The 15,057-nt window shown below is 36.5% G+C and overlaps 1 protein-coding gene across 2 annotated transcripts in view; it reads left to right on the top strand.

Annotated features, from left to right (window-relative positions):
• Positions 1 to 15,057, top strand: part of AKAP11 (A-kinase anchoring protein 11) — a 44,902-nt gene that overhangs the window by 21,272 nt on the left and 8,573 nt on the right. Inside the window, exons 7-11 of one of the 2 annotated variants that reach the window (XM_048295372.1) lie at positions 377 to 5,024; positions 7,372 to 7,527; positions 11,335 to 11,418; positions 12,124 to 12,170; positions 14,583 to 14,743. In XM_048295372.1, coding sequence (XP_048151329.1) covers positions 377 to 5,024; positions 7,372 to 7,527; positions 11,335 to 11,418; positions 12,124 to 12,170; positions 14,583 to 14,743 — 5,096 coding nt within the window. The remainder of the gene's footprint in view (positions 1 to 376; positions 5,025 to 7,371; positions 7,528 to 11,334; positions 11,419 to 12,123; positions 12,171 to 14,582; positions 14,744 to 15,057) is intronic. The other variant, XM_048295373.1, reaches the window with a different exon arrangement.

The raw sequence follows: 15,057 nt of genomic DNA, 5'->3' as shown, positions 1-15,057 counted from the left end.
TAAATAAATTGTAATTTTTTTTACATTAATCATGCTTTGTAAAGGGATATTATGCGATTGAAAAATTAATTTTTTGCTCTTTTCACTACAGTTTACCAACTCATAAACTAAAGATTCTTATCTCAGTGTCAAATGGATATCAAATAAAATCTTGTTCTACTTTGTGTGCTAAAAAATACATTAATTTGTCAGTGATTAAATTTGTATAATAGGATTTAAAGAAAATGGAAGATTGCTTTAATCATGAAAGATAAGCTAGCATTTTGCAACAATAATAAACCCAGTAGTTGCCATTAAAATCTGTCCAGTTTGCTGTAGTTCTGTGGAAATTCTTGGTTTTGAAGCAATCTCTTTTTACCTTTTTTTTTTCCTTCAGGTACATGCAGCTTTACTTCTCAAAACCATCGAGATGCTGCTTCACAGACCATCCCTGCTCAAAGTGTAGAAGCTGTTGACTCAAAGATTCTTGTGGGTTCTGCACATCAAAAGTCATCTGCCAGATCTACTTTGATTGATATTTTTGGACTTAAGGAGCTGTCCTCAGTAAAGAATTCAGTTACAACCTCAATTTCTGATCCTTGGATACAAAGGAGTTTCTATAAGCCATATAATCCTTCTGAACAAGGTGTTAATTTTTTACGTAAAACATTGTTTTCTTCCTCTCCAGCTGAATCCTCTGAGTCAGATTGCTCCAGCCCAAGCCCCATCATCTTCTTAGATGAAGAAGGATATCAAAAAAGTTTGAAGGCAAAACTTCAGCTGCCAAAAATTCCAGTAGTAAAAGATGGTATAGAGGATTCAGACTCAGAAGTAAGTGAATTTTTTGATAGTTTTGATCAGTTTGATGAGCTGGAACAAACCTTGGAAAACTCTTGTAAAATTACTAGGAATCCCATCCTAGGGAATCCTGCCCAGAAAAGGAGGACTGCACATGAAAAATTGTCTTCTGCAAGCATTACAATGAATCCTCAGAAATTCAAGTTTGATCGTCCCACTCTCCCAGCCAATGTAAAGAAACCAACTCCTCGTAAGCCAGAATCACCGTACAGCAGCATCTTTGAGGTCCCAGATTCCCCTCGCCCAGTTAAAACATCAGGGGAAGAGAATGGAAGCTTCTTCAGCCCTATTAGAACATCGGCCTTCAGCCCACTAGGGAGCTGCAGTTCTTCTGAATGTTTGTGTCGAATTAATCTTGGTGGAGATGGGACAGGTCCAAGTCACCGTGATGCAGCTTACAGCAGTTACTCAGCATACGCTGACAGCGTTTCATTTGAAATACTGGGTTCTGTTTTATTTTCTGAGTCCTCACCAGAGCAAGTGTATGTAGAGACTGATTCGAAGCACAAAAGGGTTACTTTGATAGAGAAGAAGAGGCAGGCTGCAGATCTCAAAATGAAAACTGGTAAGGGACCAGAGAAGCAAGCAAAATCTAAACATAAGTCACTAATGATCAGAGATAGCATTCAAAAATTTGCAACTGAATTGGTTGAAAAAAGTTTTGGCAGTGCATTTAAAGACCTCCAGAAAGGTGTTTCTTCATGCACAAATGCACTTTGCCATTTGGCTGCTAGGTTGACTTCTTCAGTCTTTCAAATGGCTTTTTATGAGATTGGAAGACGTAGAGCAATCTCGCTGAAGGAGCGTGCCATTAATGGCATAGCAAACTTTTTGGTGAGCGAAGCTATAACTGGTGCTTTGAAAGAATTGCGTCAGGTAAAGAAACAAATATTTACCAATACCGTTGCACGGTTTGCAGCTGACCTTGCTGAAGAACTTGTGTTTGAAGGAATCATGGAGGTATGCCAGTTTTCATATCCATCAACACCTACTGCACAGCCCTCATCACTTGATTATGAGAACAAAGTGGTAAGATCCTATGCCCGAGATTTGTCTGAATCTGTCATTCAGGAGGCATTTATCGAACTATCTCAGGTTGATGTGACCTTCACAACACAAGCAGCCATTAGTGTTTCCATGGACAATATCAAATATGTAAGTGCAGAAAGTATGTTAGAGTCAACACAGACTTCCACAGTTTCTCCTAATTTTAATGATAGAGTAGCACTAAAGCCAATCCAAGACTCCAAGGAGGAATATACAGTACAGCAAGCTCTATTTTGTACCTCTGGTGTTGTGAGTTCAATACCTGTGCCTTTAGCTGGAAGAGCTCTTTGTCAGCAACAGGTTTCCTCTGATGCTTACAAAGCAAAAGCATCCACTGTTCCAAATGCTGATGACAGTATGAAAGTATCGAAAGACTCCACTCATCCATTTTTCACAAGCAGAAAGAGAGAGGAGGAAGTAGCTTCTTTCAGAAATATTTATCTAACTTCAGATCACAGTCAAAGTACTGGAAGTACTCCATCACTCTTTTGTAACCAGAATGATACCAAACTAACAAATAACAGATCTGGAATGAACAATAATTCAGAATTAACAAGTGGGTCAAAAGGCATTAATACTTTTTCTGGAACTATGGTAGATATGATTGTAAATGAAGCTTATGAAGCCATAACCTCATCTAGAGTAACAAAAGCAGTAGAAGAGTATTCAGATTTTTTAACAAGAAAAGTTATAGATAAAAAAACGTATGTGGAAGGTATTGGTGAAGACTCCCCCAAGAGCATGTTTGCAGACCATTTGGCAAAGTATGTCATAAAACAATCTGTGGAAGAAAGTAAAACTCTGTTATGCAACACCAGTGAGAATTTAACATGTAATGTGAGCTCACAGACTTACAGAGATACCAATCAAAAAGAACAATGTGTGATAAAGAAGCAAGAGGCTGAGAAACAAAGTAATGTTTCTATAATTGTGGAACAACAACAGTTGCCTTCAAATAATCCATGTAAATTTCTTACTCCAACTCATTCTGTTCAGAGTTTTTTAGAATCTAAAGATTGTTGGCAGGGACAAAAAAGAAACAAGTTTTCTTCAAAATCACCACCGCCTTGTTCCACTGTGACTTTTGCTAAGCGTGTTCTAGAGGACTGTACTGACACAGGAAGCTGTTCAATAACATGCTTAAACAAGCCTTCCAGAAAAAGTGATACCCAGAAACTATCAGCAGAAGCTTTGAATTACAGGCAGACTGATTGTTTTCTGCATGCAAATAGCTTTTCTTCTGAGATGTTTGGCAGTGAAGGTGCTTTGCAGATGGAAGAAAAATCAAGCCTGAAACTTGGAAATACTTGTCTAATGCCCGATACACCCCCACCGACTCCTTTAGTACCATGTCTAGGTAGTTCTGAAACAAACCTAAGAAAGCTGTCCAAGAAACTCAAGGGAGAATTAGCAAAGGAATTTGCACCTGCAACACCACCTTCTACACCCTACAATCCATCCATTACTGATTTGTCTGGAACTGAACACGACTCTTTGGAAAATGAGGAATTTATGCTGAAACTCATGCGGTCGCTTTCTGAAGAAGTGGAAAGTAGTGAAGATGAAGATCATTCTGAAATACCTGTTGAGAAAGAGGAGCATTCAGCAAAAACAATTCATTATGCAGATTGCCTAGCTAGCCACATAATTTCAGTAGCGACTGAAATGGCTGCTTCCCATTTAGGTGGTAAAACAAACGAAAGAGAAGCTGGTAGGCAGACTCAGTTAGGTATGCAAAAGAAAATATGCGGATGTACTGCATTTGTAAATATCCCAGAAGAGACATGCAATTCCTTGTGGAATTATGCAGGTGATATGGCGGGAAAAGTCATCAATGAGGCCAAGAAAGTAGTGAAATCAAGGCATTGTAAGCTGTTGAGGTTGAAGCGCGTTAACTGCCAGGTGGATTGCTTTTATTTGAGAAAAGGTGATAAAGATGGCAGTTCAAAAGAATGGTGTGGCCCAGTGCGGGACGAGTGGCCTGGGGAGAGAGATTCATCTGTGCTTTCTTTACCACAAGGTTCAGGCACGACAGGTTTGACTTCCAAGTACCCGAGCTGTGAAAGTGTGACTGACGAATATGCAGATCATGTTATCCGGGTTCTGAAAAGAGAAGGAGGTAACACTGAGCTGTTGGTGGATCAGTACGCCAGCAGACTTGCTTACAGGTCTATCAAATCGGGCTTGCAGCAAGCTGCTAGAAAAACCAAATTCAGATACAGCAGAAAGACATTTCCTGGGCAAAACGCACAGGTAAACGGTAAGCTGGAGCTGATCAAAGCAGAGAATAAAGATGCAGTACAGCAAGTGAAAAGCAGCATTCATTGCTGTGAAGGCCAAACGTTCGAGAGGAGCGCACAGAGAATGGAATGTTCAGAGTTGTTATATTTTTCCGAATCCCTTGCTCACAGTATCACTTGTGATGTCAGGAAGAAACTGAAAATGTCAGGACCGTGTTTGCCAAAGTCTCTAACAGATTCCTGTCTATATAAAAAGAATGAATTTGATGAAGTCACAGGGGATCTCATTAAAAGAAGGTTTTCTAGGACATTTCTTCCTTTCTCCCCAGATCATAAACTCTATCATAGTACAGGTAATATAAATGAAAATGGCTACAGTGAAGGCATAATTCAAGCTATAGAACAATATGCTAGGAAAGTAGCAGATGATACTCTAGAAATGAGTTTAGAGTCAGCTGTTCTCCATGTGGCTGATAACAGAAAAAATGGGGATAAGCTCTCATATACTGAGAAACTGTCTCCTTTTTCTGGAACTGTCTGTAGATGCTGCAGTATGAAGGAACATCGGTACTGTACAGAAAGTATATCCCATCATCTACCTGCACAAGAATCCTGCATTCCAGTGCGGCATCTTCTTCATACTGGATTGGGTGATGCCTGTCAAAATTCAAGAGTGTTTCAGCTCGATATTCCCAAAATTCACGTTGACGTAGAACAGAGGACAGTGTTTTCTGACAAGGGGGCTATTGCAGCTGTAGAGAAAGCAGAAAGAGAGCTGAGTTACACAAGTCTGACAGCTGACAGTGGTATTGGACAAGATGGAGTCAGTTTTGCTGGAAGCCTTACTACTGAAATAATGACATCAGCTATGACTAATATTGGTCAGGCAGTTACCACAAGGTAATATTAATTTTCTCTTCTTTGTTGCATTTTGTACCAGAAAAAGGATTGGTAATACAAATATATGCTCAGAAGGAATTTTATTATATTTTCTTAGAAAGATACACTTTATGTTCTGAATATTTTCTTTTTATTCTTCTGGTTTTATTTAAATTACTTAGAACTAGGGGGAAAAAGCTTTTTTCCACCTGTGTGAGCTTGAAACTGAGGATACTATGTATATCAGCACACATATGTTCCAGAAGGTGAATAAGTGGAACTTACTCTTTCAACTTGAAAATAGTACCTACAGTAGTGAATACTAGTCCTTACAGGTTTTGTTGATCTATGAGCGGTGACAAAATCCAGATTTGTTCCCTATTGGTACTTCCTCTTCAACATCTGATGCTGGCCACATGAGCCATTGCTTTGTAGCATGAAAACTTCGTTTTTTATTATGGCTGTGTTGTGATATTGTCTTTACTACTGAAAAAAAAAGAAAAAAAAATAACCTGTTGCTTTAAGAAAAAAAAACCTAACTAAACCACACTTTAGTTTATAGAATAGTAGTACAATAACGAAGGAATAATTGACTTTGAAATTCTCGTGTATTTAGCAAAGGGTGACATACTTTAGTAGGCTTATAAATAGGAAATATTTGCTACAATACATTTGTAGCAAACTACTGTTTTCTAAAACAGAGTGTGCTTTGATCAGAGTGAAATCTCTTCAGGTTCAAGAGCAATCCTTACCATTTAGTTTTTTTAATTTTGAAGTAATACTTATATTCCTTATTTTTTTTTTGGTTGGTTGTTTTGGGTGGTTTTTTTGGTTGTTTTTTTGTTTTTTTTTTTTTTTTTTTTTTTGAGGGGAATTCCTCACACTGGCTTCTTTCCGTGGTGTTTAGAGGGGCACCATGATGAACAATAATATTGATTTTTATATGTTGAGTGGCTAAAGGCCACAGTGGGATTGAACTAAATTTTTCAAGGTTTGATATGAAACACATACATACTAACAGCATAAAAGTGCTATTGGGTAATACATTGTTGGTCTTTGCACAGCAGGGTTGAGTCCTTACTCAATGTGTGACAAAAAAAAGAAAGTAGTCATGTGGTGATGTTTTTCTATACCTATGGTATCAAAGATGACACTTTGTTTAAAAATTCTAGTTAGAATATGCCAATGACAAAGTGCAGGGTTCAAAGAGATGCTGTTTATTATTAAGTTTGTGGCAAGAAGATGATATTAGAATTTTGCTGTGACAGAATTTATAAATGTTTCTTATATTGTCATCTAGTGTGTGATATGTAATGCACGTGTTTCTTGAGAAACTGCCTTATGTAAAGTAGAGAACTGGTGCTGGTATAACTAAATAAAAATGAGGAAAATGACCTTTTTTATTACCCTGATGGGTTCCAGTTCAGCTACATATTTGTACAAATTCATGCTCACTGGAGCAAAGTGTTAGGAATGATGTAGTTAAGGTTGTCTTTTTAAATAGTGAATGTTACTGTGGCTGCTTGCTATGTGTGAGTAGGATGATAGTTTTTCTTGAACTTCCTACCGCTTCATGTATATATAGATAATCACAGTGTGCACATGAAAGTTAGTTCATAACTGCATGTTCCCATCTTGTAAGTTGTTTTTGGTTTTGTTTTGTTTTTTTTTTTTTTTTAAATAAGGAGTTCACACTTCTTTAAATGAATTTTTATGAGGGTCTTCTAAAGATTCACTATTATGGGGTATGGTTGCTTGATTGGTTTTTGGATAAAAAATCAAACTTACTTCCTGAGGGGAAAAATTCTGTACAAGTCATGCATTGCTACACTTTCTTGAAGGAGAAAACCAGATCTTTTTATGCAGAAAGCTTTTTTTAAAAAATGGAATCCTAATATTTTAGACACCAGTTTATACTTAAGCACTTTGCCTGTAGTAGCAGACCACTTAGCTGCTTGCACGGAAGGCAGGCCGGGGAAAATAGCCAAACTGTCCTATGGTGAGCAAGTTCAGAAATGGTAAGTCTTCTGCTTGAAAAGTGTACCTCAATACACAGTCTGCAAGGCTACGATGCCTTCTGTGCTGTATAGCAAAAAATATTCCAAATGAGAGAATTCTTTGTACCACTCCCTTCGACTTCTGGTGAAAGAATTCCAAATAGCAATCCCTGACCTAAGCCTGTTGTTGTTGCAGTTTCATTTGGTTGCACTATTTCTTGTGTTAAGAATAGGGCACAGATTAAGGGATTCCCCACCTTTTCTTTTCCAATGGAATTTATTGTCTTTGGAATGGTGTTAAATTGCTGTGAATGAACTAACACTGATCAGCATGAAATGCAGTGATGTTTTTATCTTAAATTTTTGTTTAGCTCTGTTGGAAGAGAAGGATTTCGCTCTGTTGAATCAGTTGTTAGCCAGCAGATGAGTCTTAGTATTGGTGATGATAGCACTGGGAGTTGGTCCAATCTAAGTTTTGAAGATGAACATCCTGATGAGAGCAGCAGTTTTCTTCACCTAAGTGACAGGTAATTGTAAAGATGTTAGTATAGTTAAACAGTTACTTTGGCATCAAATAACTTATCATCAAGTGTATTTCTCCTAGGGTTTGGGGGAGAAGAGATTATTTTTTTCTTCAACGCACAATGACTTTTTTTGTTAAAAATGGCTCTGATATTATGATTTTGTTATCTTACAGAACGCTGTTGGCCATGAATGTTCCTACTCTGTAAAATATGTGGAGTGTGCATTGTCATTGATGCCAGGGAGTCACATCAAGTAAAATTGTGCATATAAACTTTAAGTATTAGCAAAAGGTGTAAGCATTTTAAAAACAACCACCTGGTGTAAAATACAGCTTGAGAGTACAGTTTATAAGTTGTGCTCTAAAATATTAAAACTTAATCCTTGAGAAAATGTTTTATATAGATTATTTTTGAAAAGAAGTAATAGTAGCTTGATTTGCATGATGAGCTTTTACAGCTATTTTTGTCTTTTTGGAGACTGGAATTTATAAGCTGCTCTCACTGACATTGGTGGAGTATTTATATACTGCTAACCATGGTCTTGTGGGTGTGTAATATTGGAACTTAACCTGTTCAGGGTAGTAGTGTTTTCTGCAGAGCTTCTCACTGCACTGTCTCTGGCCGATTGATAACTAATGAAGATTAGAATGGAAATTCTAAAATCTGCAATGTCTCTGCCTGTTTCCAGGGAGAATTATATTCAGAGCTGTGGCCCAAGCTTCTATATAAGGAATGTATGAGGAACGAGTAAACTTAGTTTTTTATGATTGATATAACAAAGTTCAGCATTTCTGTTGAAGAATAGCAGAAATGGGAGACAGATTTTTTCTTTACTTTGTACTTCCAGCATTGCTGAGATTAAAGAAAGTATGGGAGACATGCTTGCTTAAGTAATGTACAAATAGGTTATTTGGTTCCAATGTGAAACTACTCAAATAAATGTCTGCAATATTTGTCATGTTTTGCTTAACTAAATAATTTAATCTAACCACTACTATAATTTATCACTCATACAGCTTAATAATTTTGTAAAAGAATACATTAACTTAGAGTTATTTTAGTAAAACATTATCTCTTGAACAAGTGAAAATGATGATGAAAATCCAAGTATAAGGAAGAATATTCTCTATATTGGCAGTCACAAATACACAATAAAATATAGGTTAGTTGATAATGGGAAAAAGTATAAAAAAATTTCTGGACCAGTAGTGCCTATGTTGTGTTTATTTATTATTTGTTTATCATTCCCAAAACAGATGTAAATGAAAGAAGGTAATTTATATAACGTGGAAGAAAATCTGTGGCTCATTAGAGGAGGAGTGACCGGAATTAACATGTTACTCATAGAAGGGAGGCCATAATTTGGATAGCAGGGTATTGGTGGAGGAAGCAGGCATGTGCAAATTGATCAGGTGGTTTTAAAGAACTAATTGTGGTAAAATTGGTAACACCACCTGTGTTCATTTGTGTTGCTGAGGTTTATCAGGTGGAAGGAAGGATCTCAGGATTTGCCCTGAGTAAAAAATGATACCCAGGGGGAGATCTGTAACAAGACGATACTCGGTAATAACGCCCTGGTTTGGTTTAACCCCAGCTGACAACTAAGCCCCACCCAGCCAGTCAGTCACTCCTCCCAAGGTGTGATGGGGAAGAGAACTGGAAAAGTGAGAACACTCATGGTTTGAGATAAAGACAGTTTAACAGGTAAAGCAAAAGCCATGCACAAGCAAAGCAAAACAAGAAATTAATTCACTGCTTCCTGTGGGCAGCTCCATCAAGATGAAAGTTATTTAGAGAACTTGGTAGTTAGTTATGTAGGAAAGTGCTTGTGTCTTCTGCTTTTCATGCCTAAATCTAGTGACTTAAATTTAGAATTAAAAAGGTCTTAAGCTTTCTCTCTTGTGTAGGTGTAAGCATAGGTGTGGGCATAGGCTTTTCATCCACCATCCAGTTTGGGTTATAAGTCAGAGCAGAAGCCTCTTGCTTTTCTTGTTATTCTTCTGCTGGCTCATTGAAGAGCTGCATGAACCATTACAGAGGCATTATAATGCCTTTGTATGCTCATTGCTTGTTTTGTGGTTACAGGAGTTTATTTTAAAGACTGTTAATTACAAAAAGGTCTCATCCCTTTCTCATACCTCATTGTAATCATATGGTTCAATATATATGATTATTTCAGACCAAGACTGATCTCTGTAAAGTGTATTAAGTCTCTTACCTAATCAGAACAGTAGTGTGCAGAGGTTACTCTGTTAGATTGCAAATTCTTTATCTTTTAGTCTGAGAACCAGGGCAGCTTTTACTTCTATTTATGTTCTGCATCTGTAACTTTCAGTGAAAGTGGCTGTGTGAGTGCAAAGTATTGATATCAGTAGGCTATATTAAATTTTTTTATACCTGTAATTTAACCATTTTAAGCCAAATTTGATACTTCATATTGAGTGTGAAAGTCTCACACAGTAGCTTGAGAAATGTTGTTTAGACCAGATTTTCATTTTCTGCAAGTTGGTTTCTTCAAAGCTTCTGCTCTTTGATTTTCTTTTTTCTTGTTTGTGTAACAAGAGAACTCTGAATTTTCTTTGGACATGTAGTCTAAATAAGCAACAGTGTACTGAGTGAAGCACTTGCATCTTCTTAGACTTTTTTTCATGTTATTTGGGTGTGTTTATATTGCAGGATTGCTGACCTGCTGTTACTTCACTGTTTTGAAATTAGGATCCAAGCAGGCATTCTGGAGAGCAAGGGACGCTGATAGGTGATAATGTTACTGGCAAACACTTGGAAGAGATTAGTGTCTGCCTCTTGAAATATTTTCTTCCACCATTTTGCTGTTTGCCTTGTGTGGTATGAGCGGAAAAGAGCTTTAACAGTCACATAAAACTTAGGTGAAGAAAACATTTTCTTGCAGCAGTTGTTGTTCTCTGCAGTTATTCCATGGCTTCTCGTGCCATCTCTAGCAGACAGTGTACTTTCTTGGAGAATGCTAGATATTTGGAAGTCCTGTTCTTGGAAGGCTTCCAGACATGCTCTGGGGGAGGTATGAAGTTGAAGAACAGAGATTTGATCACATGAGTTGCTCAATCTTGTACATATTGACAGGCTTAACAAACTGTTATTTATAATGACTAAAATTAACGAGTGTAGGATCATGCTCAGTTTTTCCAGTTCTTTGCATTGGGTTGAATGTAGTCATAGAATAAATGCAGTATTTTTGTAATGGGGAGTAAAATAATATTTTCAGTATTGCTTTCAACCTCCTTTTTTTTAAAAAGATCAACTTGCAAAACAATATTCAAAATTTAAAAAAAATATATATTTACTGTAGGAATTCCTTCTCATCAGGCTGTTGGAGATTGTTACTGGATTTTTTGGCATGAGATGAAAGGATTTGGTATGTGAAGTTGTCTTCACAATACATAATTTTATTAACTCTTAGCTGTTCCTTAAGTAAATAATACAGATGTAATCCATATTCCTATGAGTAATCCTTTTGAAATTGTTGAGCTTTTGTAAATAATGAGCAATGTGCTTAGACCTGAGGACAGAATTCCTGCTAGCATTGATCTGGAAAATTAATGAGTACAAATTAATAGTTTAACCTGTGTGCTGAAACCTGCTAGTTTTGTATTATTGTGCACATTGCTGCTCTGGATAGCCCTGGGAGTCATGTTTGTTCCAGCAAACCTATCTAGAAAGTTTCAGTGCTCTTGCATTAAATGTCTTGACAAAAAAGTTGTAAGGAAAATGAAGGTTCTAGTTTGAGCTATTGTTCTTTTCTAGTTCAGCTGTCTTTTCTTCTTCTCCTGGCAGTAATGGTAACAGCAGTAGCTGGAGCAGTCTTGGTTTAGAAGGGGATATGTATGAGGAGAATTTATCCTTTCCAACATCAGACAGGTTGGTTGAGTTGAGAAATATAAACCAGATGGGTTCCTCATAATTAATGCATGAAATCATCATTTTTGAAAATAAAAATACAGTGCATTTTTTATGCTGATACATTATTCACACTCTTCTCACTTAATCACAATATGATTTTTTCATTAATTAATCCACGCTGAATGATTAAATTTTGCTATGCTAGAACTGATGAATGTGTTTTGCTTGCAAAAAGGTCCCTTTTTTGCATGTTTTTGCCTGCAGTTTTATAAGTCTTTAGATTTACTTTTTTCATGCAAACTAGAGCTTGCTTCCTACAGGATTTCTTGGTTTTTTCCCTTAGCTTGTGTAAACTTTCAAAATTGCTTAATAATTAGTTTTTATAGACCACTTATGGCTTACCTATAGCTGTTCATATCTGGGACATAAGATGGCTCAACCTTTTCACATGTGAAGCAAAACTATTAAAATCAATAAGTAACACCTTTAACACCTTTCTCTTGTTTCTCTCTTCTCCCTTCTTTTCCTAAGAGCAAATCTTGTGAAGTTGATGATAAGTCTGTTTACAACATGAAATGGTGTGAGAAGCAAAGCTGCTTTTCATGATCACTCCTTAATTCTTTTATGATCTTCCTGTTGTTTAACCTTCATTACAGTCTTAGGATTTACTACCTTTAGTACATATATTGGATTCATATTTTTGTTTTCTTAATTAAAATACAGTGATGGAACAGAAGATAAAGATGAAGATTCCAAGGATCCTGTAGAAGGTAATGTCAGTTCCAGCATATACTTCTGTTCTTGTCCTCTGCACGCTCCATTAGTTATTTTGTTAATTCTTTGCCTTTGTAGTCTGCAAAACAAGATGACAACTCTATTATCCCTATTCATCATAATGAATGTTAGTCAAGTGTCAGAATGTATACTTAGATTAATGCCCTACATAATCCTCTTAATGCACTGAAATTTACAGCCTTTGGGAAGTGCTAGTTACTGATGCTCATATGCATTAATGAATATAAGGTAGGGAACTTTGATCAGCTTGTTGAAAGTGGGAATTTATATGCACAGCTTAACTTTTTTTAACAATATTTGATAAGGAGCCATGGCAATGCATCCGCGAGGCTGCGTTCAACATGCTGAAGAAGTTACTCAAACTGGACACATTGATCTTGGGAGAGAGTAATGAAAAACAATAAAAATCTTGGATTCGATGCATTTGCTATTCTCTTTCTTCTTAGTGAAGTGTGACATGTGGTCTGTCCAGAACCTTGGTACGACTTTGTAGTTTGTAGTTTTCTGTGCTTTGGTTCCAGTCTGATTGATGTGCCAGAGGTTGTTAACTGAAAAAAGCCTGAATACACAGTGCATGAAGATGGTTTTAAGATGAGCTAACATTAGAACAAGTTGTAACAGAGCTCTTCTTTGTGTTGGGTATATTTTGAAGATAAGTAAGCGTTTCCAGAAACCTCTGCTACTTCCTTACAGAGGTTATTCAGCCTTGTTGCACATCTTCAAGTAGTTTTGATGTAAGCAGAAAAAGTGTGGGTTTAGGGTTTTTTGGTTTGTTTGGGTTTTTTTCCTCTCCTTTTAAACTCCTGGAAAATGTATGTAAATGACCAACATCTCTTAATTTTATTAAATCAGATGTGACTGTAAGGATATAAGAAAAGAAAACTAAATTATTGAGTATTTTTTCCTCAGAATAATTACAATTAAAATATTTTTTGCTCTGTAGGTTTCATCTGCTTTATCAGTATGTCATTGCTTTCTTTTGGTCTCAACTTAAAAAAGTTCTGGCATCTAAAATATTCAAATTGCTCAATTAGAATAGTGATTGGATTTTTTCTTTACACGGTTTAGATGTCACCTGCTGTCTGTAGTGCAACAGGCTGCTTTATACTGTATTAAGGATTTTCTAGTGCAATTTTTCCTGTATAAGTTCCTCACCTTCTCACTATTGTTTTGAAAAGGCTCTTTCTGTTTGTCATTGTAGGACTGTTGCTAGGTAGAAAACCTTTGTACCTGGTCTTGCACATTTGGAAGTTCTGTTCATGTCATACCTGAAAGTGTCTGGCTTTTTCTAAGCTGACTGTGCCTTGTTCACCAAAGAATTTGAATCAAAGCCTTATTGTCAAATGTACATCTATTTTATAAGACTAAAAAAATGTACCAAAATTTCCCAGCAATGTTACCACAATACTTTCCACCCACTGTCATAATTTTTTAAAAATTGTTCTTTCCCCTATTAGTAAGTTAAATTTTGGGGCTCCTAGACAAATACTCAGTTATCCATTAAAAGCACAGTTTTGTTGGACAGTTTTACTAGTTAATTTTCTCTTTCTTTTACTTCCTGGGGGAATCTGGTTCAACTTGCTTGACTTTGCCAGTTAGGAATGAATACCTTATGTACCTTGGTTTTCATAATCTTAGTTGGAGGAGTAGTGAGATTGAGGTAAACTCAACATGGATATATGTTTTTGTTGCAAATACATTCCATGTTTCTAGAGTCAAGTTCAGTAGTCTGGAAGTAGTGACTTCAACTTGGAGAGCACTGTGTATGTTCCTAGTTGTTTCTGGGAGTGTGACAAAGGATCACCGTGGTAGCTGGATACAGAAACTCAGCTTGGGAACAGAAGGTGATAATACTGTAGTTCCTAAGTGTTATTAACACAGCTGCTCTTCCAATACTAATTTTTGGAACTTCTCTTAAAAGAAGTGTTGAAAAACTGGATATGCCTTGGTAAAACCAGCAAGATATTTTGGAGAAGTTCAAGAGGCAGGAAAGAATTCAGAAATACACACTTTTTAAAATCACTAGATGAAGGCATAGCAAAAAATAGCAGCTGGAAACAGAAGTAACTGATGGACCATGTGAGAGCCATTGCTGTTCAGTTTATGAAAGTCTGTGCTAAATTCCTTGTCATTTGGAATATACAATGTAGTTTAGGTATCTTTTAATACTCAGCTATGTTTGCACACTGTTGTAAATGGGATAAACGGTCCTTCCTAATAGGAAAGTGCTGAAACACTTGAGACCAGTGTAATTTTTTCCTTTCATATTATCTGTGTATACTAAATTGAGTTTTTCTAAGATAACATAGTCTATGAACAGGGAACTACAGAGATTATTTTGAAACAATTTGAAGCTATAGATTTGACGATTTTATATTTAATGTTAGGTTTGGAGCAAATCCGAAAGACTTTATCAATAATGAATATTGATCTGGAACCAAATCTAGTGGACCCCCAGCTCAGAGCAGCACTCCAGTGGTTGGCAGCTTCTGAAACAGAGGTGTCTGATCTTCACTTTCGTGACACTGCTGCAAGGGAATTTGTCTTTGTAAGTACTTGGGTTTGATGGATGGTGGGAAAGGGGAAGGATTTCTTTGACTTCCATTTGCTGTGATGTACCAGCTGCTATTACTTTATTTGCTGTTCACTGCTGAGGAAAATCATCATCTAAATCCTGAGAGGTCAAAGTGGAACAGCCTGTTTAATACTATACATAAACCAGTATTCATCAAAGCTGTTTGTTTCATTTCTTTTACTCCAAAAAGGACGCAATTACAACATTTTTTTCTTGGTAAAAATTATATTTTTTCAAGCATTTTTTACTAAGTATTTAATTCTCTATAAATTGAATCTTTCTGAGAA

This window comes from Corvus hawaiiensis, chromosome 2 (assembly GCF_020740725.1).
Source record: "Corvus hawaiiensis isolate bCorHaw1 chromosome 2, bCorHaw1.pri.cur, whole genome shotgun sequence".
Taxonomy (NCBI): domain Eukaryota; kingdom Metazoa; phylum Chordata; class Aves; order Passeriformes; family Corvidae; genus Corvus; species Corvus hawaiiensis.
Note: the sequence above shows the minus strand (reverse complement) of the source record. Positions and strands in the feature narration are given on the sequence as shown.